Below are 25,392 nucleotides of genomic sequence, written 5' to 3'. Positions count from 1 at the left end.
TTATTTTAAAATATATATAAATCAAAACAACAGAATAAATCAAGAAACCAGACAAAGGAAACCAGTTTTATAAAATTTTCATTAATTAAAAAATTGTTGAAACAGAATTATAACACAGGTTTACTAAGGCTATATAAGCCTCGCGACGTATCACGTGACCCTCTTTCTCTCTCGCTACGCCAACATGGATGCCAGTCGCGTGCAACCGATAAAACTCGCAAGAGTAAGTATTGTAAATTTGATTTATTTTCGGCGTAATATCGTAGTGTGGACTAATATTGAACTCCCAAGTAACCTTTCTACGATTATCTAAGAATATTTTTAGACTTTCTTGAAATGACTGTTGCCTTAAGCTGGGCTAACGTTAACCATGCAGTATGACAAGAAAACACGTTGTGCCGTGGGTCCGACAAATTCCAATGTAATGTTATAACATTTTCAAGAAGGAAATATAACAGGACTGTTCTGGCGTGCATGTTAGTATTCAGTGTCTTCGCATTTAAGTAATGTAACTCTGGTTATTTAAGGTAGTTCTCTGAAACAGAACTGTAACGTTAGCATTACTACAGGCTAGTTGACCAGCTAAGCTAATCTCTATTTGGCCTCAGTTATACGGACCGATACTCACTGTAGACGCAGGGCAAGGTTTCTTACGGATCCTGGGGCTCAAATGTCACAATGTATTGTATTCTATTTCTATGAATTCTCTAATGGCTGAATCAAGTATGGTCTGCTTATTGTGAACAGATTAAAGTCATTTAATAACATGCAACTTCAGGAAAGATGGAAAACATGCAGAGTCCAAGAAATAGGCCCTCAAGTTGAAGCATGGACTTAAACTAAATCAGAGCAAATTTTATGTCCTGATTGTCATGTTTACAATTTCCCTAGGTAACAAAGGTTCTGGGAAGAACTGGTTCCCAGGGACAGTGTACCCAGGTAAGAGTGATCAGATTAATAAGAATGTTTGTGGTGACTTGGAAAGTGTGTTAAAATGTATGGAATGTTTTTACTGCCGCCAAAGAATACATACATTTCTATTGATTATGTAGGTGCGGGTCGAGTTCATGGATGACAGCAACCGATCAATCATCCGTAACGTCAAGGGCCCAGTCAGAGAGGGTGATGTGCTGACCCTCCTTGAGTCTGAGAGAGAAGCAAGGAGACTACGATAGAAGGTAAAAGCTTGGCCAAAAAGTCACTTGTACATTACATTTACACATTCTGGACAGCAAGATTGATTGTTGACTAAATTAGCTTAAACCCCTTTATGAAGTGTAAGAGAAGCCTCTTTACCTTTAAATTAGGTCATTCCATTTAGATGTTCAGAGATTTTTAGTATTAACAAGTTTTTATTTGTTTTGTTCAGCTCCTGTTGGTATGGAGGCGATCTTGCAGTGGAAACGACAAGACTTCCCATGTCAACAAACCATCTGATCTGCACAGTTTGGGAATAAATTGTTGAAAAGAAATTCTGACTATACCTGTTCATTTTCTGTTTAGCCACTGAGTAAATATAAAATGTTCAGGTCAAAATGTGTATGTGTATATACACTCGAGGTATATGTGAGGCATGCATATGTAATAATCTTAATTTAGTGATGGGAATACTAATCCAAAAGCAAGACTGGTGACCAGAGAATGATGGAGAGACAGGTTGTTTAGAATCCTAAAGTTTCAGGTACTTACCTAATTCCGAAACAATATCTTGTGCATAGACAAACTGTCAAGCATGGTGGAGGCCATGTTATGGCCCGTGGATGCATTGATGGTGGTGAATTGGGAAATCTACCCAGATTAATGCTGCGATCCAGTTATCTAAAGGGCTGTTACGAGTAGTAAGATGACCGAAAAACAAGAAGTTACGTAAAATTATGTGATGTCACACCCCAGTATCCCAGTTATTAGGTTTATCCCGGTATTGATCATATTAATATCCTTGTATACATGATTAATACTAGTATTCCAGTTACAAAGTTCTATTAGCACACCATATCCTGTTTTCTAAGACAATTGTATATAAGTATATATACTCTTTTGATTCCGTGAGGGGAAATTTAGTCTGCATTTCTCAATCTGTGAATTAGTGAAACACTCGGCACACAGTAAGGTGAAGCACACACTAATCCCGGCGCAGTGAGCTGCCTGCAACAAAAGTGGCGCTCGGGGAGCAATGAGGGGTTAGGTGCCTTGTTCAAGGGCACTTCAGCCGTGCCTACTGGTCGGGATTCGAACCGGCAACCCTCTGAAGCGCTAACCAGTAGCCCACGGCTTCACCATTGTGCGTTTGCATTAGAAACCAGGATAAGGTGTATACATGGAACAGTATCTCGGTTTGATATGGTGTTAGCGTGCACAAATAGAAAACTGGGATACTTCAAAATCCCGATCACAACCAGGATACTGAAGTGCATGTAAACGCATGTCATACCCTTGAGTGGCACTTGATTAGAGCCAATTTCCTCCTGCAAGGACAGTGACTCATAGCAATGCCAAACTGCAAGAATTACACTGCCTGGCCAGAAAAGGCATGCATTAATATTTCCAGGGGATACATTATCTTGACATGCATACATATCCCATTTGCTTTGCCATGTTCTTACAACCTTATGCACCATCACATTTATTTCCATACTGAGTTTCATTCATTTCTGGCTAATATTTTGTATGACAATAAGAAAGTCAAACTACTGTGCGAAGGCTTCTGCAGCACAATTCAAAACACTTTCCATGGGTTCAATGTGATTTATGTGTGAAAATGATTCTTCATGCCCCCTCAATCTTTTTTCATAATTTGAGGCAAATGAGACTTGAAATTGCCGTCCTGTACGGTGTACATATAAGGACAGGTCTCAACCTCTGTCAAGTTTACGTAATTACACAGTGATGTCTCAGACATCAGACGAAAAACTGTCAGAGTTGGGTAGCAGATGGAAAGGCATCTGGTCTCAGGAAAACCTCTATTATGAAACTACATCCAGAGGCTTGTACAGTAGTTACTATACATGAGTACACATCACTCTGGAATAGTAAATCTAGAGTTGACAGACCACATGACCTTTCCCCATCACTCCAAAGTCTAATCTTTATGTTCCTTAGCAAATTGTACCCTTTCTAATTAGCCTGATTAATATGTGTAAATTAAACAGCTGTAAAGTTCCAATACTAAAAGGTCTGGGCACATTGTGAATGTAAGTGTGTTGTAACCCACTCATCATGCATAGTACCTATTGTGTGAGCTGGAGGCAGTGTTATGATCTGGGGTGGCTGCTTCCATCTTTCCTTCTCTGATGGCAGGATTCATTTGCCTCAAGTTGTGAAAGAGTAGTTCAGGAAGGAAGAGATGAATTTGGCACCACAGAGTTCTGACATAAACCCCATTGAAAGTGTTTGGGATATGTCGAAGACTATGCAGATCAGGCCAAGTCCCCTTTTCGAGTCCCCTCGAAAGTTGGATAGTGTATGTGAGGAGGAGGCAGTCAGCTGGTACTATGTCTATAATGGAGAGGAATGGAAGTCACCCCAGCCTTTTGAATGGCAGTGTATTTTGATGCATATTACAATTTTCATACGTAAATAAATGTTTATTTTTACATAAAATAAAGACAATGCCATATATTGCATAAGAAGTTAGTGCAGTTGCATTACTTTTGTTTTTGGTATGAAAGGAGTGTAACAACAAGAACAAAACGCAAATCCGAGCTTGATCAGATTGACCACATCGGACAAGAGAATGACTTTAGTATCAGCACACAGTTATGGTTAGTAGTGAATACTCTTACAACAGTTAATAGCTGATATTCTTTTCAGGTTGTAGTGCATAGATACACATCATAGTATAAATATATATATATTTATATGTATTTTATAGACAGTGACAGTTTTCCAGTCGAGCAGGCCTGTACTAAACAAGCCAGAGTCCAGTTATCTTCAGTCTTCAGCATCACAGGCCATTATTCTGCAGGCCAGGGTTTCTGTGGACTAGTTGGGCTTCTGTTGGCTTTGTTCACCCCCTGAGGAGAAGATACATGTCAGATAAAAAAAAAATAAGCTCAACAAAATTCCCTAATATGATTCTGAGGACAGAATAGAAACTTGTATTATAATTCCTTTATCTTTGTTCTTGTAGTGTATTCGTCATTGTAACCTACTTCTCCCATGTTCATAAACACTACATACCAATAAAACATGTAACATAATAGCTTCGTAATCATTCACACTGTTCTGCCTCCCTAAAATGGAGTGAATAGCATAGTTCATCATTTTCTCCCAATAAGTCATCTGTGCACTAGAGGTCACTATGTCCAAAGTGGAGAGTCCACTAGGAGCTCTGGACAAACATCTGCAAAGAAGCACCACACCCTAGCTTTCAAACACTAGCGTTGGGGGTTGGTGGGGGGGATTTGAGTGCACACACTCTCCTGATCAGGAAATTGGCTGTTCTGAAAGCTGTATGGGACGCCGCTATCAGTGACGCACAACTTTGGCAGCCGGCGAGTGCCGTATCCGAGCAGTTGCTTCCGCCTCCAGATCACTTACAGCTGCTTGGGTCTTGGAGTAGTTCATGTGGGCGTAGAGCAGCACTGCTATGTCATTATGGGATGCCTCCAGGGCGATGGAGAGCGCGTTGCTGCCATCCTGCAGAGGGGGAGTGAGAAAAGGGAGGATCGGTTCATTAAGTTAGAAGAAAACAGTGAGGGGAAAAAGACATTACAGTATGAAAGGAGAAGATATCCATTAAGGGCATTGCACGACAACACACATCCACTAGGATCACTAGGAGATTCAGGCGGCACAGAGTGATTTCAGAGACAACTGGTACTGGCAGAAAGGGGGAAGGTCGGGAGGGAGTCTCCCCACATAGTTTCCCATGCACACCAGCTCGAACCAGCTGTGTGCCGTCAAGCCAAATCCCAGTGAAATGGCAGAAGAGTGGTTGTCGAAGATGTGAGCATGAGAGCGGCTTTGCTGGTCATGAAAATAAATTTGACTGATTGTGATCTTTGCCCTTCATAACTTCACTCAACATAAAGTAGAGTACCCATTGTGGCTCAGTGGCTTTCCCTGTGGCTGGTTCATTTAGTGGTTTGTTGTATAGAGGAACATCCGTTTTTGATATACTGTTTGTAATCCGAGTTTGCTATAAAAACCATTCTGAATGGCTTTGGGGAATCTTGCGTGAGTTTCAGACGGTAAATCCCATCATGTCACTGGGGAAAAATACAAAATGAGATCTTTCTGTTTATTTTATTTTAGTGTGGCTGTTATTCTATCCACAGTCCAAACAGACAGTGGAGCAAACCTGATACAGAACTTCCGTTGCAGGCAATACCACCAACAGAAAATATTTGCCATGGTGTGCAAAAGATGATGTCATTGTTAGTCAGACTCCTGGCAAATTAATGTTGATGGAAAAGGAGTGCCACTGTTCCATCCCAGTCTCATAGCAATGCACTACAGTGAAGACGTTAAGGCTGTCCAGCAGAAAGTGACCTAGACTACTAATGCTTTTTCAAATCACTGTAATGAGAAATCCTGTGGTTTCAGTTATTTTCTTACTATACTCTACTGCAGCGGCTGCAACAATCTTACCAGAATCTGCCACAGCATAAAAATCTGTTTTTTATTTTTATTGCAGACCCTAAAAATTCAAGCATGTGACACATCAGAGCATTTGTAATTTATAGTGTAGGGAGGGGAATAACCAGGGACTCATTCTGTAGTGCAGTGCAAAGATCTGTGATATAATGGAAACTGCACCGATTCTTTACTTGCGTATAGGATTTCAGCTGAAAAAATATCTACAGTGGCAGAGCTGGCCCTTGAACATGCAATCTATGGAAGAGCATTCGGGTCACTTAAAATGTTTTTTTTTTTTTTTTCAACGTTTCTGAGAATAATAAATTCTGGGATTAAAGTAAATACTCAGCGGGAGGGATTTTCTGGGATTTCTTTCCTGATTGTTTTGTAAGAAACTCTAGAAAATACATTCCCCACCCACGCCACCTCCATACTGTAGGTGGTCACTCCAAAAGTGGGCCTTTTCCATACTCTTCCCACTCTTACGACACAGTAAAAAAACTTGTGTTCCCGTTATGCTTGTTCTTAGTTTCTAATGTCATTTGAAGTCTCGCCACTAAATTAGCTCAACTAAAATTAGCACATAGGGGTATGTATATAAACGCTTCATGCTGTGTGCTATTTACGGGCAGATGGTGTGAGTGGAGGACCAGCACTCACGTTATCCACCACAGAAATGTCACAGTCTGCCTGGTCCAGAAGCAGAGCGACGATCTCGGCCCGGCCGTGTTCACTGGCGCACATGAGGGCAGTGGATCCCTCGTCGTCCTGCACGTTCACACTCGCGCCACACTCGAGCAGGGCGTGCACCATCTCCTGCCGCCCGTGGCTGACCGCCAGCATAAGCGCTGTCTGACCAGCCTGAATACACCCCAAAGCAAGAAGAGTACATTGAAATGACCCACAGTGATTACAGAAAGAGATCCCATGATGCGGTCACATGAACTAATTAGCATATTTGTCACCTATAAGCCATTTAGGCAGTTTTGTACTCATGTTTCTGATCAAAATCATATGTTCATTTATCATTGACAAACACAACTGACTCTAGTTAGCATGAACGCACTTCTTTGTTTGAGTTGATATGTGTGAATGTGTTTTACATACTGCAATTTAGCTTGTGAACTTGTGGCCTTCAAACTTTAATGTGCTCTCCGGAAAAAAAACTCAACTGTAATTCTTAACAAGGTAAGGGATGAATAAAGACCGTTTTACAGGAAAACCTGTTGACAATCACATGATGAATAAAAAAAAATACTCAATAGAGCCTCTTTTACAAAAGGTCATTTTGGTTCAAAGAGGATGAAGACAGAAAAGGTAATCTGTCCTCTGTATGACATCCAACACACAAGCATGTGATGTGAATCAGCAGATGATTTGATCCAACAAACTCATTGGCCAAGGCCTTTTATAATGATAATAATGACTTGATCAAGGTTTCCCAGAGCATTTTGTTACAATAGCCCATTCCTTTCCCAAATATGATCCCCATTTTACCTTTTTTACCATTAAAATAAAATTCAATCTGGGATCCAATCTTTTTCACTGTCATTATGTTAATTGTGTCATTTCAATATAAAACCCAGTCAGTGTGTGTTTCCAAGACAACTAGAGCTTCACAATGGCCACTTGCATCAGGCCAAAAATGCATTTGACTGACCGTGTTTTGTACTTCTAAATCACCAGTTCTCAAATGGCTGCACCACAAGGTTTGTCTGGAGAAATGCAGAGCGGCACTAGCCTAGAAATCTAGATGCATCCTAGCAGCAGCAAATGTAATTTGCAGCCAGGGTAGTCTAGCAACTCTCCGTTGGCTTGTGAGCTGGAAAAATCAAACTTCGATCAGGCCAATCGCATCCTGTATAGAGTCAGTGGGCGGGCTTAACATAATGACGACAGAGTTGCGACGGTTCTGCATGAATTCCCTGCTACTTGAAAACAAAGAAGATGGATGCTGCTGCTGGCGAACAGCGCGACTCAAGTTAAGCTTTTCTTAAGTTGGCAGAAGTTTGATCAACTAGCCAACTAGCTCCACTGGTGGGAAAACGCATGGGGCTCATGAGTGGTAGCGCCATCCTATTGCGTGCAGAGGGAATTCTCGGATTGAGCACTGCCAATGATGAGTTCCCAGACCCTACATCTAGATGTGGGTCTGGCTCGTCAGGCTAGAACGGCACCTCACCTGGCTGGCTTTGGCATTCACGTTGCCCTGGCTGAAGAGCTTCTTCACCACCTCCATGTCATCCTCCTCCTTTACGGCAGACAGCGCGGCCAACATGATGGCAGTGTAGCCCGCTTTGTTCTGCTGATCTACACAGCAAACACCTGCACACACAATCCAATTTCATTGTCAGTGATAGGAGATGATTACAATATCAGGAGCACACATGGTTTCAACAAATCACTCCTGATATTCCCATAACTAATATATGCCTAATCATGCAATGTTTAACACTGCAGGTAATAAGAGGTATCCTGTACGTAATCCAATCAAGGTACAGTGTTATCAAGGATAATAAGGAATCATTACAATAAATGCATGATGTAACTATTACATATGTTTATTATGGACCCTTTCAAGAGAGTTCCATTATCAGCATCATAGTTGGCCCCACAAGGCTTCCTTTTTAACATTCCATATGTTATCTTAATGCAGAGGAAGTAGATTGGGGCCCAAATAGAACGTTCAAGCATTGTTTTTGTTTTTATTGTTGAAAGGGTCTATACGGCTCCTCACAATGCTAGTAGAACGCTCCATTGACTTGAATGGGATTTCCCAAAGTTCTAGCAGTAAATAAATTCATGTAATTACCACTGCAAACATATAATTACCGCTGTCAATGGCAACGGGTTTTGTGCTTCTGATACGTCTTTCATATCACTACGCAAGGACTGGAACTTCATTCAAATGTGAAAGCAGACGGTTGATCAGCTGTGTTCTAAAGAATGTTTGATTCAAGTTCAGCAGCCTGTGTTGTTGAACTATTTGTTTCTCAGCAAATGCCACGATGAACGGTAACAAATAGGCTAGGTTATGTAGGCTAAAGTCATATCATGGGGAGTTTATTATTTCGTTTTGGCAAGTAGCCGTATAATAAGCGGGATAATGTATAGAACGCCGGTCATTACTGTGAAAACTAGATGTACCGCAGAGCGGTACAAAATATGACCGCCGCCCAGTCCAGCACATTGTTTCCACAAAAATAAATCACGCTGAAAGGCCTATATGATTCTAACTGTCTCACTAAATTGCATTATCCACACTCAATTCTCACTGGTATCTGCTAGAGTACCAAAACATGATTAGTTCATAGATTTCACATGTAAAATTCATTTTATACAACCCCACCCCCGATCTTGCCTGTTCATAATTCTGAGAAATTCTTGAATTGTGTGCATGTGTGCGTGTACACGTTTATGTTTATGTGTGTGGGTGTGTGTGTGTGTGTGTGCGCGAGCTTGTGTGTTTGCCTGCGTATGTGTGTTTGTGCATACATGCATGCGTGCATATGTCTACTGTGTGAGTATGTGTCATACGTATGATTACTGTGAATGTATGTGTGTGCGTGTGTATCTGTTTATGCACATGTGTGCACATGGAATGGGTTAACATGACCCCTGGAGGCAAACATACGGAAAAAATTGGTCATCCTAGGCCCTACGGTTCTCAAGATATTCACAGAAAACTGTGTGTGCCCTACCCTCCTTTCGGGGGGTCCAGTACAGCGGGGGGGCTACAGATCAAAACGAAAAACGATGGTTTTATGCTATCCATGTGGGGTTACATGCCCACCAAGTTTCGTGTACCCCGGTCTTTCAGTGTCCCGGGAATCCTTGTTGGTGTACGGTCACTAAATGTGCACATAAATTATTTTATTGTAAGGCCCCCCATGAACGAAAGTTCACAAAACTTGGCATGCATTCGGAGGGTGTCATAATGATCCTACACTTTCAATTTCGTGCAGTTTTGACCATGTCAGCCAGAGATATTGTGATGAAAACACCTAATGTTTTGCTTTTTCATTTTTAACTAGGTGGCGCTATACATGAAATAAGTGGTAATGGGATGGGTTGACATGCCCCCTTAAGACCAATATACAAAAAAAAGTGGACCTCCTAGGCCCTACGGTTCTCGAGATATTCACAGAAAACTGTCTCCGGCCACCTACAGGCCAGTTGGTGTATAGTAACATAAATGAATTTATTGTGTGGCCCCCCATGAACGGAATTCCACGAAACTTGGCGTGCATTCAGAGGGTGTCATAATGATCCTACACTTCCAATTTCGTGCAGTTTTGACTATGTTAGGTCACAGATACCTGCGATTACAACACCTCATTTTTACTTTTTTGTGTTTAACTAGGTGGCGCTATACATGAAATGAGTGGTTATGGAATGGGTTGACATGGCCCCTTGAGATCAACATACAAAAAAAAATGGTCCTCCTAAACCTTACGGTTCTCGAGATATTCACAGAAAACTGTGTTTGCCCTACCCTCCTTTCGGGGGTGCAGTCCAGCGGGGGAGCTACAGATCAAAACGAAAAACGATGGTTCCATGCTATCCATATGGGGTTACATGCCCACCAAGTTTCGTGTAATAATAAGTCCCTTTCAGGGCGGAACAAGACCCCTCCGCTGCGCGTCGGGGTCCGGTTTGCCCTGTCGGGACTTATTTTCCCAGTAATGACCGGCGTTCTATATATTATCCCTTACATAACATGTTCTATTCAGACACTTAAGAGTACACCATGTGGAATGGAAGTCACCCTCCACACTGACCTGTGTCCAGCAACAGGCCCACCACACTGAAGTTGGAGTGTGAGACGCTGTAGTGTAGGGCTGTGTTGCCGTTGCCATCAGTCATGTTGACCACATGCTCCAGCAGGACAGGAGACACCTCAGAGAAGGCCATGATGTAGTTGGAGACCCGCGTGGGCTGAGCCGTCTTCGCACTGGACACTCTGAACCACTCCAGCTGCACTGTGTGAGTGCTGGACAGCTGCAGGACACAAGCAGAGAGAGCGACAGAGACGAAAAGAGCAAGATGTTAATAAGATTGTTAAAATAAAGAACATGTGAGAAAAATGCATAGAACACAGAGGAAAAATAATCTGGCATCTAAGAATGTTGTTCTTCACTTTATAAAGTCTGTGCAGTCAACCATAAACATGTCGACCTGCTGTGGCTCCTTGGCAGGCCTATATCTGATGAATAGTTTACAGTTGTAAAGTCGGATGAAGTATAGCTTCTCACCACTTCTTTGCTTTTCATGGCTTTGGCATCATCATTGAGGTGATTTTTCAGAATAAGACAAGCTTCACGCATCTTCATACTCAGTTCAAACCTGACAGAAAAACATTACGATCATCATATTACAAACAGCGTTGCTATAAACAAACAGACACATGAGGATAAGAATGTGACGGCTGCAGTGACATTCGGCTTGTGTCAGCATGTGGAATCAGCAGCCCCGTCGGTCAGCCTTACTTCTCCTTGACCGTCTCCTGCTGTCCCCCCGACCCGGTCGGCCCCTCATCACTGTCGCTCTCATCCAAGTTGATGTTCCTCTCCTCGTCCGAGGTCTCCTGAAGCGCGGCCTCCTCTTCCCCGCTGCTGGAGCAATCCTCCTCTCCACTCCCGTCAGATGAGCTCCCTTCCTCATCATCCTCATCTTCATCCTCCTCCTCACTTGATGTTGACTCATATCTTTGAAGGGAGCACATTTACTTTTTTTAACATTCTGATGCTTAATTTACTTAAATCTAATCCACATGAAACAATGATGTCATAGACTTATTTCCCCCACAATGTCAGTTAAAACAGAGAGGCTAGTCTCATCAAGCTAGACGAGAACAGTAGCCGGTGTTTGGCTAACCTAAGCATTTTTCCCGTTCTCAGGCCATGAATTGCATAATGGAAAGATTAATTCATTCAAGACTCAAAGAGTCTGAAACTGGCTAAATTAATCAGCACAAATATTTCAAACAGCCTCGTAGCCAAGACACTTTTATAGCTGTTGGTCTAAAACTCAGTAATAGCACTGTGATAACATGGTCCATGAAGAGTAGGATGAGAACACTGTCTTCAGCCTGCTCAAAAGTTGATGAACCATTCAACAGGGTAAAATATGAACTATGATCCGTAGCATGTCAAGATGATACTGCACAGAAGTCAAGATGAGACTCGTATGCTGCTAATGGTGTGTAAAAGTAACACTTGTTTACATTGAAAGTTTTCACAGCTGTGGCGTGTCAGAAAGCGTTTGTCAGCCGAAGCCAGCTGTTCATCCTCCATTCTTGTGTGTTTGATGGGAAGGTTTGATCTCGCTGGCCACATCAAAAAAGATGATGAAAGATTCCTTCAGCCCTACGGTGAAGATCTCCACTGCTGCTGCTCTTGGCTCCGGCTGCTCTCATTGTACTCTCACTTTGTGGTTTTCTCTCCCCCACTGACAGCTGCAGACAGCCCTCACCACAACACTCCTCTCCTACTTGTAGTAGTCACATTCTGTTATCTCATCTCTGGAGTCACTCTATTGACTATCTTAGTGAAAAAAACAACAACCTAGTGAAGGTTTTGACATCGGTTTTGACCATTTTGACCCCAAACACTATCAGTTCCTACAACCTACCGGTACTGTTCAGTCTTAGAGCACTTGAGGTGTCAAACGAATCACATTATTTGTCAGTCACATTGGAATAAAATGGCAGCCAAGTGAAAAGCGGTTATATAATTCTAAGATTGCTGTAGCAGCGCTAGCCTAGACCTCTGTTTTGATTGTGCGCATCAGTCTAGTCTATTATTAACTGAGAGTAATCTCCACTGACAGCGCTGCTGAGGTGCGCTAAAGTCAGCTCAGGGCATCATATCCTGAGTGGTGTGCGCCCATTCTGGTTCTCACCCTCCGTTCAGAATGCCCACAAACTGCAGGCTCTTCTTGCCTGTGCTGCGGGTCTCACTCGAGCTACTCCCATCCTTCCTCTTCATGATAGATTTCAGAGTGCCTGGGACCACCAATGACAAAAGGAAAATGTAACATTAGGTCACACACACACACACACACACACACACACACTTTAATGACCAATCCCATAAAGATGCAGAGACTTGTGCAGCTGTTCATGCAAAATAAGAATCTTTGAATGGCATTTGAGTTCTAAGCCTGACATGTGAGCAGACACACCTCAGATAATTAAATAGCTTGAATTAGAATATAAGAAAAGAATGACTAGGTTGTAAAAGCATGGGTGTGGACCCACCCATGAATGAGTAATATTTGGTTGCTCAGATAAAAGCATTCAAACTACAGATGGCTAATTCTTCAATTGCACGCAAATAGTGTATGTGCCATTTTGACACAGATGAGAACTCCACACATTATGTGGTCACCTTTTATGATGAATCCTGGAAGACTGACATCCTAAGTTTTCTCGATGTACACATGACAAAGTGACTCCACTCTAGAGAAACTCACCCACAGGGCTGGGAGTAGCCGGCGCAGCGTCCACTTCCTCTGCCACTCTCCTCTCTGCCTCGCTGACGCCCAGGCCCTCAGCGATGGCCACTTGTCTTCTCTTTTGGGGTTCCTCCTTGCGCTTCTCCTCCTCTGGGCTCTCCCACTGGCACCCAGTGCTCACCATCTCCACCTTAGCCACCTCCTCTTTCACCTCCTTGACCTCCACCACCTCCACCTCCTCAGTCTGAACACTCTGGTGAATCGGTGCGGGTGCTCCCTCCCTGCCCACGCCTGCCTCGGCCACCTCGGGACGGCAGCTCACCCCGACACTGAGCAGCGTCTTCGGGGGCTCGGCAGGTGGGGCGTCAGTGGCGGCGTGGACAGTCTGCGCCTGCGCCTGGACGCCTCGATCCAGCGTGACCCGCGAGAGGCGCTCGTTTTCGCGGGCGCGCAGCACCTCCAGGTCCTGGTCAGCCTGGCCCAGCCGCTCCTCCAGCACACGCACCGACTCCTGCTGGAGTTTGACGGTGTCCTGCAGGGTGTCGATCTCCCTCTCCGCCTCGCTGGTCAGCCCCAGTAGGGACTCCATCACCCAGACGGACGCCTCCTCAGTGGATGGTGCTGCCTGGACACCTTCGTCGCGCGTGGTACTCTGTGGCGCCGTCCCGACACCCTTCTCGGTGACCTCGCACCTTGCGTCCACTGCTGCATCTTTCATGGCCTGTCTGTAATAAAACACCCCCTCACTCAGGGGCAGATCACTGCCCACGGCCACAGACACCATCTGTACGGGAACAGGCGCCGCTTTCTCCAGCGTCGGCTGCCGGCTCATCTCCTCCTTGCTTGCCTTCTCAATGGCTTTGCGGAGCTCGGACACCTTGGAGGGCCGCCCGTGAGTCGGCGAGAGCGGCGGGAGTCCTTGGTCCGTCCCGGCACCGGGCTCGGCGGGAGCAGTCTGTGCGTCGGCCGCTGTGACGGCCAGAGCCTCGTCCTTCTTCTTGAGCGCCTGGAGCAGCTGGTCCTTCTCGGCGCGCAGCTTGGCCACCTCCCTCTCCAGCGCGGGGACACCCTTCACGCGCTCCTCCATCTCCTTGAGCTGCCGCAGAGCCGCCGCCATCTGCTCCCGCACCGTCTGCAGCTGGAGGGGGGGCACCGGGCCCGAGGCGGAGGCCGCTGCAGAGGCCGGGGTGCTCCTGCCGGAGGTGTGAGGGCTGGCGCGCGGCCAGCCACTAGGGCAGGGGCTCGGCGAGGCCGAGGAGAAGGGGTTCTGCTGGATACCACCGTCCGATGATGGGGCTGATGAGGATGCCGGTGGTAAGGCTGGTGTTGCTGTCTGGGAGCCCAGGGAGCTGGAGGAGCCTGTCCACCCCGCCTCTCTCAGGGCCCCCTTCGGAGGGTCAGCGAGCTGAAGGACCCTGGTGCCGTTCTGGAGCTGGCTCTGCTCCTGCTGGAGCCGCAGGCTGGTCTCCAGGAGGGTGCGCTCCACGCGAGGGTTGCGGGTCGGGGGAGGCGGGGGCACCTTGGCGCCAGCCGACAGCGGCGGGCTGAGGACCGACACGGGCGAGAGGATGTGCGATGACTCGCCGGGCGCCGAGCCGATGCGATTGCGTGGTGGAGGAGGCGGTGGCACACGCCCGCTGCAGTCATCGCTGGCCGAGGAAGACAGCGACTCGGTGGATGTCCAGCCGCTGGCACGGCCTCCGACCCCGGGGCTGCGCTGGGAGAGCTTCCCAGTGCGCGTCCCTCCACGGCGGCCACTCACGGGTGTACGCCTAAAGCTGTGGCCACTCTCGATCTCCTCCACATACTTGAGGAAGTCCAAGTCCAGCTGGAAGCCATATGGCGTCTGGACGGAGTAGGAGCCAGCCTGGTCGCTCTCCTCCTGGGACCCATACAGAAAAGGTGCACCCAGATCTACAGGGGAGAAGAGTTGGGGTCATCAGAACTCATAAGCAACATGCCAGTAATATCCCCTTTGGTCCAATATGGAAAAGAGCTATAACAGTGGGCCTTAACCCCACTCCCCAAGGCCACCTAGCAGGGCCAAATTCAGTCCAGCTCTGCTCTCTGTGCTTCCAGATGTAGTGAGAGTGGAAAAATCTGTTTTCTCTGGAACTCTGTATGAAACTGCTATGACACACCAACTGGATGTATTAACAGAACTAGAATCAGAACAGAGCTTAATCTAAATATTTAATCAGACATTTTTCATAACACATATGAGTATTGTGCTAGTGATTGTCTTTTATAACATTTACACATATTATTAATTTGATAACATATTATTAATTTGACTTTACTGTACTAAATTAAATCCTGACATGTACATGACATAGTTATTATAAGATAGTTAGTTACACTCACCAGGCAGCTTTGAGTTGACCTGCACAGACTGAGTCATCTTGGCCGGACAAGGTCCTCCACTGCAGCCTCAGGAGTCAACTCACCACCTGCACACGGGGAGAGAAGTCCAAGACAACGTGCACTTGTGAGATGGGATTTTCCCTTCAACATTCCCAGAGCTCAGTGAGAACACAAAGCCTGCAATAAGCTGCAACATTTGTGATTATATGTGTAAGCAACACGTATATTTTTGTGCCCTTATGTGAGGAGTGATCCGATGACCGAGTGCGAGTGAGCGCATCCATTTCCTTGGTGGTCGTCTTGTTTTTGGATGGGATTCAAGGGGATTAACCATGACATCACATACGTGTCATGTGTGTGTTTGAACGCTCCACAGAGGATAAAGAGCAGCCGCAGCCCCACGGAAAACAAGACAAGGAAATGAGGCATCAAAACAAGAACACTCTATAACATGAACCCCATCCTAAAGCCGTCCCAAACAGATATCCGTTTCTGTGTCATCAGGCCAGTTCATACCCTATATTTTTTTTTCTGAAAACATTCCATGAAAGGGGCAAACAGAGAGACAGAGAGAGCATAAAAGAGAGAGACTAATAGACACATATGGAGTTATGAAGATCTGTTTTCACAGAGCCTTGGGCACATTCCATCTTTCTCCTCTCGTAAATATCCTACTAGCATGACCAGGCAAGGACTTGCTTATGATTCAGTGGAAGTGTCTAACAAAGCAATGTCTAACTCCTGTCAGCCAGTCCTGTACTCAATACCTTGAATACACAGACTGTCAAGGAAAAGAGAAAGAAAAAACAAATCACTGGAAGGAATTTGGACAGATCTCAGATCAGATTGTCATTGCCAAAGGAAGATGTCCATCATAAACCCATCCACCTACCCACCCCAACTCTCTCCCCCCACCACTCTGCAGGCTGCATTGCTCACCATCATTCCCCCTGTCACAGACAGATGCAAACCACTGACCTGCGTTGGCGGTCAGATATGCAGTGCTCTCGGGCAGAGTGATCGGAGGGGGGGGGGGGGGGGGGGTTGGCGGTCCTGGCAAGCGTCAGGGCCTGTCAAAGAGTGAACAGCAGGCCTCACTTCCCGTCGCTAACCCCCTTGGGAGCTAAATATAAAAAGAGGTCCTCCTTCCCAGATCGCAGCCACAGCGCCGGGTGAAGTTTTTGGGACCCGGCCCAGCATACCCTTCAACCAGCCTCCGGTTTCCCAATACCCCTTTTACAGCTCACACCTTTGATTAGAGGAGAGGGAGCGGCAGCAGCAGCAGCAGCAGCAACAACAGCAAGTCACACATCCCCTCTCCTCTCCCTCTTCAACACCACAGAGGCGCGGAGTAGAGGAAGGTGGGGATGTGTGAGGGGAGAGGGGTGAGGGTTTTGGGGGAGAGAATGAAAACATAGGCTCAATGTTTTTTCCAGAACCTGATGACAAGCACCAAATTACAGGGAGGCAGGGAGTGAGAGATGTGTGTGGGGGGGTGGGGGTGGGGGGGGCACATTCCTCTGTGCCCCTTCTACTTGTACTTAACAGAGCCACAGGGATGTGAGGAGCACAGAAAAAAAAAAAAACAGACAGCTCTCTGTCGTCCAGCCACGGCATCACAAGCTCTTGTTGTCCCAGGAGGCTAGTGGACCGGGGGGGGGGCTTCTTTATTTCTGTTAACAAGACAATTTATTTCCCAAAATTCAATTAGTCTACTAAACGTCTTTTTTCTTTCATTGACTGATCACGGCAGTCTCCTGTTTAATAAAAGCCTGGAGTCTGAGGACTTGGTTGGCAGAGCGGCTCTGTCCGTCGTCAGGAGGCAGTTCTGTCCAGCCATTGGCTTGGAGCGATAGCCATGTTTTGGAAATACGACCTCCATCCTCCACCTCCCATTTCCCTTCAAGGGAAACAGGGGGGGTCCATGATTCACAACGCAGACGACACCCCACTCACAGGTTACTGAGGGTCAATCTGCACAGAGTTGCATTGCAATTGCAACCCATTGCAAATCTCCCCAAACACCCCCCTCCCCCTGCCTTGCATGGCTGTAAAAGCAGTCATGGCGTGAGGCATGTTGTTTGTACAAGTCCTCCACTAGCAAACCAGCAAAAAAAAACTTGGGGACGAAAGCAAAGATGCCTTCACCTAAGCCAACAGAAGACACACAGCCAGTTTGAACATGTTAGGACTCAGGAGTCCAGCTTATATGTGTGTGTGTGTGTGTGTGTGTGTGTGTGTGTGTGTGTGTGTGTGATCCCCCCCCCACCAACGCACATTCTATCAGCTGGAAGGACAAATCTGTTGTTTCCTGAGGGGAAACTGGCTTTGCACAGCCCTGCTCCCCCAGGGAGACCTCCCATTGTCTCGCATTAGGAAGCCCCAGGCCACTCCAGAAGGAAGAAGCCATCACCCCGCCAAAGCTGCTTCCTGCGGCCCGCAGGAAAAGCAACACAAGCGGCCGAAGAGCTGAGCAAACACACTCGCCACCCCCCGCACGTATAAACACTCCCATCAACACACACTCATGCACAAGCACAAAGGCACCAAGTGGGTGAGAAGAAACCACCGGACAAACGCAGGCCATCTAGATTTATTGATGACCTTACTGCCACAAGAACATCCACAAATGCACACAACACACACACGCACACACAGACAGTTATTTAAAACATGACATTAAATAAGTGTCACTAAGTAAGAGCATAAACTCATACAAACAACTTTATGGACATTTGCTCAGCCACCACTGAAGAAGTATCTGATCCTAAACGCAAAAAAGCCCAACAACCAAATAAAAGAATGCGCCAGAAACATCCTTGAAAACAACTTTAAGGACAACTTAAGACAGTCACGATCACATGCGTCTGTGCAATTCCCCTGGGTCTTGTCACAACAATGAAACACATTGAGAGCCCTATAATGAGCCTTTATGCCACATCTATGGTTACGCCGTCCACAAGTCTTCTGGAGCCTCCTTGTTTCGGCCTGCCACCCCCCACCCCCACCCCACTCCCTCCCCACTCCCGTCCTCTGTCCCCAGTTCAACATGCGACAGTTTAGAGTGAATGAAAGGAGGAGTGGGGGGTGGGGGCCATATGCTTCAGTGGTGTCAGAGGCACACGGTTACAAAACGCTCTTTGATATGACTTCCCAGGCAGTTAGAGGCAGTGACTGGAATCCCAGCAGCCCTCACTGGGCACGAACATGGAAATGAGCCTGATGAATGAATGCCCTCCCACTCTGTCTCAGGCGAGAACATCCAAATGAAGAGAACTACTTTGTCAACTCCTTTTAGTTGAGTCAAGAACTTGAGAGAACAATCTCAAAAGGCTACTACATGACAAAATAGAATTTATTTATTTAATATTCATTGGTATCACCATGGACCAGGGCTGTTTTTGTTTAAACATTACAGAGGCCAGCCAAACAAACAAAAGAAACAAGAGCAAATCTGCTTCCTGAGGACAACATGGAATGGTAACTGAGCCAGCAGACTTCTGATTGGCATCTTATTCTTAGCAGGATGATGATGGGGCCCTAACTGTCACAACTCTGTCAACTGTGATGAGAAAAATTACAGACCCAGGTACAGAATGCATCCTTGTGTGTTACATGAAGAAACGTAACAACCTGATGGTGGACCCAACAGATGTTTAAGCCATTTAAACACATGGATGGGCCACATGGCTGGCATACCTCTGTTGAAAGTAACCAGTGATCCCCTTACATCTGGATATGTACTTCAAAAAGCAGCAGGGCAGGCACTGCACATTTCCTGACAAAGGCCTCCATCAAGACAAGCAAGCAAATGCGGAACAAACTGCATACCAGACGAAATATACACAACAAGCGCCTGTGTCCTGTGTGTGTACTAAAACGTTACACATCAACTCAAGGATCAGCTCATGTTTGATTAGCCCGCCCCTCAGTCAGGAAACCAGGTGTCAGCTGTGTGGCCCGCCATCTTTACCTCCAATTCCCAACATTTTGTCCAATTCCTAAAATTTTAAGTCAGAACAACGTTCCTGTCAGACAGTACTCTGATTCATGATCCATCCACAAAGGGAGACAAAGAATAGAAATGCCAACAACGAATTCTGGAATTATAGAAATATTCTTGGGGACTTTTTTTTCCTTCTTCCTCTCGACCGTCAGCTGCACTCTACGCCTGATCCAGTTTTTTATATGCAGACCAAAAAGGAGAAAAGAGCTATTTTAAAAAGCCAACCAGCAGAGCTTTATATGGTTTACAAAAACAGTGACAAACTGGTAAAAACATCGTCAGAGTCTATCCAAACAGTTACACAGCAGCACACTGAATGGCAAATATGGCTAAAAAAATAATACTGAAGGTTACCGAGGAGCTAAAGCATCTGAGCTCCATGCTTATACCAAGGATTTCGGGGGAGATAGTATTAAAGTGCAGTGAGCGTTTCTAAAAGTAGCCCGACAAGATTGTTTCTTCCTGTGAGAACCAGCTGATTACACTTTAAGGGTACATAAACAGCATCCCGAGGCGAGGATTCAATTAGTAGCTACTCCTTTGTGAGATGTGTTTGGCTGGGCATAGTGGTGTGTGGGTATTTTTGGGTTTATCATCTCTCATTTAGCATAGGCCTTTATCTCCTCCTGTTTCATATACACAGCAGTCATTCCATGGAGTAAAATTAGAGAGTGACAGAGACTGTTTCTATATCAAACGCATCCTGCCACTAAAGATCTCCCCCTCTCCCCCCACCCACCACCACCACATATACAGCCTTTACAACCACTCTCTTATAAAAATATACTTGTCAAACAGGCAGATTGTTTTATCACCCAACACAACCACTTATCTAGCTGAGAGGACTGTAAAACCGTTACCTCCACATCTGCGCTTTGGATAGGGAAAGAGCTGATACCAGCGCATCTGATCCACTTTGAGTGGGTTGACAAAGGCTCTGCAAGGTACCTGCGTCTGGTCTTCGTGCCCCCTATTCCCCCTGTGCCCCCTATTTCCTGATGTGTTTTTTGTGTGTGTGTGTGTGTGTGTGTGTGTGTCTCTCTCTCTCTCTCTCTCTCTCTCTAAATATATGTTAGATCTATTTTTGAATTTACCCAACACGGGTAGCCATACCAATGTCTAAAGTTGCAGTGGCTGACCCCATCCTCCTGGTGAATTCTGTCCATTTGTTGCGTAATCTCTGTGACTTCTTTAGGCCCAAAGCTTTTTTTACTTTTCTTTGGGGCAACTCTTTTGTCTTTGACCTCTCATTGTTGCTGATCTGCTGTGAGCTGGAGGCCGGGGTCATGGCCACAACCAGATGGAGAGGCAAGAGTTCAAGTGTGATGATGCAATCCCCAGAAGTGCCAAGTAAGAATCAGACAGCAGAGATAGTAATGCAGTGACAATTTCATCTCATCGTAATATTTTTTTTTAATCCTCAACAAGCAGTCATAAATGGGCAGCCGTGGCCTACTGGTTAGTGCTTCGGACTTGTGACCTGAGGGTTGCCGGTTCGAACCCCCGAACAGTAGGCACGGCTGAAGTGCCCTTGAGCAAGGCACCTAACCACTAACTGCTCCCCGAGCGCCGCTGTTGCAGGCAGCTCACTGCGCAGGGATTAGTGTGTGCTTCACCTCACTTTGTGCTCACTGTGTGCTGAGTGTGTTTCACTAATTCACGGATTGGGATAAATGCAGAGACCAAATTTCCCTCACGGGATCAAAAAAGTATATATACTTACTATACTTAAATGCACAGTGGCACACAGGACAGCTGTTAAGACAAAGCCAAAGAAGAATAGTCCTGTTTTTATTTGCATTTCTTAACTTAATTTTGTTTCTGGGCAAATGCATATGCACAGTTACTTGACCAGTACCAAGGAATGCTAATCACACGATTTCCATTATCCACCCCTGCAACAAAAAACAAAAAAACAGCATCTACAGTAAACTTCCAACCCACTGCAGAGACCTAACTAAACAGTGTCATGCTGTGTCTTAATAGTGGGCAAATGTAATGTGCTCTTTGTTCTAGCCAACAGGTTGTATTAATGTTCCATATCCTAATCGCTGCACACTACATTCAGCAATATAAGAGCCCAACTGCATTATAACCTCTATCCTGTCCGCTCATCTTCGGCTCACTTCAGCTGTTGTCTCAAAATGCAGCTCTCAGTGATAATCTGTGAGCCCCAACAATTACCCTACACTCCAATAAACAGAAATTCCCATAAATTCCACCCTCTGGTTTAGGGGAAATTTCATTATGTTAACATGCCCCCATTGTTGTTTGTGTGGCACTGTGGTGAAAAACCTATTCTTTGTTGAGCACTCTTTTCTCCCTCAGTTTTCAGAGATACACAAGCCAAAGAGTCGTGGATAATGTGAAGAAGCTCAAGAGCTAATGGACCATAAATAGAATCACAAGACTAGAAGCATGTGAATGTTTGGAGAGGGAGTGAAGGTGATGCCCAGATGCTTATGCCCAGACGTGTAAACAACAGAGCAGGCCAGTCAATCTGGGAGAGCTTTTAACACCCCAGTCCAAGTTCGTTTGAGGCGTTTGTTTGTTTGTTTGTGGTTTCTTGTGAAGGGGACTTTCTGAAGATATGATTTCAGCACAGGAAATCACAAAAAAGGGAAAGTGAGTGCATAAAGGAATAATAGAATTAGCCTGAAGGCAAATCAAATTTCAGTAATTCTGTCAGGCAATCCTGATTGAACAACGCTACTGCACAGTGCCTATTGCAAATTAAGTTGACTGTTACTGTAAAATGATAATTTCTTTGAGAACGTTTTGCTCTTGATCATAATGAGGGTTGAAGGCAATTCTTCCTCGTGGAATGGGGGAGGGGCTTAGAGAAGGTGATACTTGACCAGGTAGACAATTGTTATTTTTGCGTGGATGTCTCCTCAGAAGCTCTTTTTGTTTTCACTTTGAATTACATTATTCATGATGAAATCACCGCGCATTTTGCGTAAGGTAAATAACATAGAGGCTTAAATAGGAGAGACACTATTCCCAGCATAACATTGACTATTCCGTGTTCGCTTTCTAGCAGGATGCAAAATGTGCGCTACGTGGATGTAGGCTATCACATCATAGTAAATCTCAAAATGACAAACAGAAATTTGTCCAAGATAGTCTGACTAGAATACCAATAAACACATGTGGATTACTTCGCAAAACCAAAACAAAATTGTCCATTAACAGCAAAAAGCTGTCATGAAAGGATTTAAAAACTGAAAACATATTTTATGTCCTTAGGGCGGTATTCTGGAAGCTTGCCCGGTAGAAAAGTCAGCTAATCCTTCTCCAAAACACAACAAGCTATCTAGATAGGCCAAGATCAATCAAAGTAACAATTGATGTCAGCCCATACATTTCTTTCCTCATTTTCGATGTGATTTTAAGTATTTTATAGGGGTTGAAATAAAATGAAATTAGTGTCACCCCGCATTTTTCGAGTAGTTTTCAGCAGGCACGCCTTCTTACGTGACAAAGTAATAACCAGATTTACAGTGGACTATTACTTGAATGACTAAAATAATAAATAGTAACTTTAACTCTGTAGCATTTTCTCATTGTGATTAAGCATGATAGTCCGGTAGTAACAACAGATAGCTAAAATCGAAGTGAAGCCCCCCTGGCAATATGAGACTGATTTCAGAAAGCGCAAGATGGATAGGCTAGTCTATGTAACTGGCTAAGTGATACTGTCGCGTTACAAGTTTAGCGTCAGTGGTGACAGTTACATTCAATGCACTACTCTTAGAATGGTAAATGAAGTTCCAATCAGATCAAAGTCTTTTAAATCGTAAATGCAGGCTAAGTTTCAGTCGCTACAGACAGACCTGGTTAATCTGTTAACGTTCTTATAACCTAATGTAGAGTTGCGTAGAACGGTGATCTGACCTACCTTTGCTGGACTGATGCTGAACTTCTGGACGCCAGAAAACTTCTTGCAAACAAAAAAAACTTCTTTAGAGGCAAAAGATAAGAGAGTGGAAGAAAACACCAACTCTGGCGCTTTCTCATTCATCAAACGTATATGGTATAACAGACATTTGGATTATCCAATCAACAAGCGTACTCTGTAACCAATAAATATCGAGAGCTCGAGGAGAGGGTCCGCCCATTTTAAGTAGGATTTGTCACTCTCGGACTGATAACGAAGGTGTCATGCCAAGTTAGTAAACAGTGGCAGGGCCTACACTTCGTTAACCAAACCTGTATAATAATCTTATGTTTCTGTAATGTCGCATGGCTGGTTACTTTCATATTAATTTCAATAAATTGCGTGAATTAAGTAGGCTAGCCTAATTACTTAATTAAAACACACGATTAATGTGACTCTGCCATAGGCTATTTTTGTATTCACAAAATTGGTATGAATTCTTCAAACGCCATTAGCCATGTGACAAACGAATGGCAAAAATGACACAGGATTTGAGAATAAAACATTCCTTACTAACTAGAACAAGATTGCAACACATTTTCCCAATTTTCCATGCAGGCATTTTTCCTGGATAAAATGTGTAACGGGAGGCCTATATCTTTAAAACGTTTTATAATTATGCCAAGTGCAACTCATGCAGTTCAGAGCGTGTGGGCACACGTTGGTTATAAGAGGCTTTTACAAGCTTTGTTTGGAAAACAAAGTAGTCTAGTCGAAGACTGCCTTTGTTTTTGTCGTGTTGGTTCTTTATTTAAAGAGTATGTCCTTTTTGTCAGATGTTGATAATAGCCTAGAGCAACACTGTTACTCAGTACAACAATGTCTCTAATTTATGTATTTTTTACATGAATCCAAAATTAATTTTCTCCATGCCCATCATTGCAAGCAAAGCTACCGTGGAGTTTATAGGAGCAGTTATTTATATGAACAACAGAGGGCGCCACTGCAAAAAGAATCAGACCATCACTACAGCTACAGGTGTAGATTGGCAAAAGTTAGTGTCCCTTGTTTCCCACCAATAATTTTAATTTGTTGAAGGTTAAACGTGAAAGGGTTGTTTAGAGTACAAATGCAAAACTGTAAGCTATATTAATACACATTAATTAATCCTTCTTATAGTTGTGTATTGATTCTAGGTTATACATAATACCTATTGTAGCCTATTGCCTGTGTCACTTATGTCCTAAAAGGTTAATACCTATGTCCGGTGATATTGTAAGAATGCTACACACTGCAGGCTTATACAGATTGCATGTAATATCCACCACTAGTTGAGATGTGACCAGCCTGTTTGATGAGGGTCAAGTAATAGTCTAGCGCACTATGTTCCAGAATTGGATTTTGCAGGAGTTTAATATTAATTTTGATATATTTGGCAGATTTTGATAGTACAGATGTAAAATGTCAAAAAATGTTTTGTCTTCAAACTTTTATTGTCAGTGGATGTTTCAGATCAGAATAAGTTACTGGCTATGTTCTGCTATGACAACAACACTGATCTGTGCTGTCCTAGAAAAGCAATATATAAATAAACATGCCTTATCTTGCCAATCTTTACAACAAACACATTATGCAATACCCTGGTGTTAATTAGCTGATGTCCACTGTTGGGAATATATAGAAATTATTATTATTATTATTATTATTAGTAGTAGTAGTAGTAGTAGTAGTAGTAGTAGTAGTAGTATTAATAAATAATAAAGGGATTAAGTGTTGACAAATCGTTTAATTGTGAATGTATTATTTATTGAATTTAATAGATAGATACTGTAATGATCCCCAAGGGGAAATTTAATTAACTTAAGAAACTTAATTGTAATATCAATAATATCAACATTTAATTTTACCAGAAAAACTAGTTGGATTCTCTTGATTATAGCCAAGTTTAATTAGTTTGATTAGTTTGATTGATATGACCTAAATTGCATAATACAATATTATGTTTTTGAATATTAAGTAAAATTGAAGATGTCTGCTTTTGCAAACAAACGTTTGATGTGTAAACAACAGACCCTGAGCATGGGATTTGTTTTCATTCACAGAG

General features: G+C 44.2%; 2 protein-coding genes across 3 annotated transcripts; one reads left to right on the top strand and one right to left on the bottom strand.

Annotated features, from left to right (window-relative positions):
• The first annotated feature begins 106 nt into the window (after positions 1-106).
• LOC121724756 (40S ribosomal protein S28) lies at positions 107-1,472 on the top strand. Its single transcript, XM_042111510.1, has 4 exons — positions 107-223; positions 892-939; positions 1,053-1,178; positions 1,370-1,472. Exons 1-3 carry the CDS (start codon positions 185-187, stop codon positions 1,173-1,175), a joined length of 210 nt encoding a protein of 69 aa, XP_041967444.1. The 5' UTR covers positions 107-184; the 3' UTR covers positions 1,176-1,178; positions 1,370-1,472.
• Positions 1,473-3,567: 2,095 nt separating this feature from the next.
• Positions 3,568-23,439, bottom strand: kank3 (KN motif and ankyrin repeat domains 3). 2 transcript variants are annotated; one of them, XM_042111503.1, is made up of 11 exons: positions 23,310-23,439; positions 15,403-15,488; positions 13,057-14,952; positions 12,484-12,586; positions 11,070-11,288; positions 10,836-10,926; positions 10,362-10,581; positions 7,763-7,905; positions 6,241-6,441; positions 4,540-4,638; positions 3,568-4,013 (listed from the first exon to the last, which is right to left on the bottom strand). In XM_042111503.1, exons 2-11 carry the CDS (start codon positions 15,437-15,439, stop codon positions 3,954-3,956), a joined length of 3,069 nt encoding a protein of 1,022 aa, XP_041967437.1. In that variant the 5' UTR covers positions 15,440-15,488; positions 23,310-23,439; the 3' UTR covers positions 3,568-3,953. The 2 variants fall into 2 exon arrangements, with proteins under 2 accessions (XP_041967437.1, XP_041967438.1); XM_042111504.1 differs by lacking the exon at positions 23,310-23,439 and adding an exon at positions 20,269-20,371.
• Between the last annotated feature and the right edge of the window lie 1,953 nt (positions 23,440-25,392).

This window comes from Alosa sapidissima, chromosome 12 (assembly GCF_018492685.1).
Source record: "Alosa sapidissima isolate fAloSap1 chromosome 12, fAloSap1.pri, whole genome shotgun sequence".
Lineage (NCBI taxonomy): Eukaryota > Metazoa > Chordata > Actinopteri > Clupeiformes > Clupeidae > Alosa > Alosa sapidissima.
The sequence above is the reverse complement of the archived record's forward strand: the minus strand, read 5'-3'. Positions and strand labels throughout refer to the sequence as shown.

What these genes read in the sequence shown, in the direction of transcription:
- LOC121724756 (XM_042111510.1), top strand. Translation starts at nt 185, where the DNA reads ATGGATGCCAGTCGCGTGCAACCGATAAAACTCGCAAGA. An exon ending in AACCGATAAAACTCGCAAGA is followed by an intron (nt 224 to 891) that starts GTAAGTATTGTA and finishes CAATTTCCCTAG; the next exon opens with GTAACAAAGGTTCTGGGAAG. An exon ending in CCCAGGGACAGTGTACCCAG is followed by an intron (nt 940 to 1,052) that starts GTAAGAGTGATC and finishes TTGATTATGTAG; the next exon opens with GTGCGGGTCGAGTTCATGGA.
- kank3 (XM_042111503.1), bottom strand. Translation starts at nt 15,439, where the DNA reads ATGACTCAGTCTGTGCAGGTCAACTCAAAGCTGCCTG. An exon ending in GTGGGCATTCTGAACGGAGG is followed by an intron (nt 11,289 to 12,483) that starts GTGAGAACCAGA and finishes CTCCCTTCAAAG; the next exon opens with ATATGAGTCAACATCAAGTG. An exon ending in ACTCCAAGACCCAAGCAGCT is followed by an intron (nt 4,014 to 4,539) that starts GTAAGTGATCTG and finishes TCTTCTCCTCAG; the next exon opens with GGGGTGAACAAAGCCAACAG.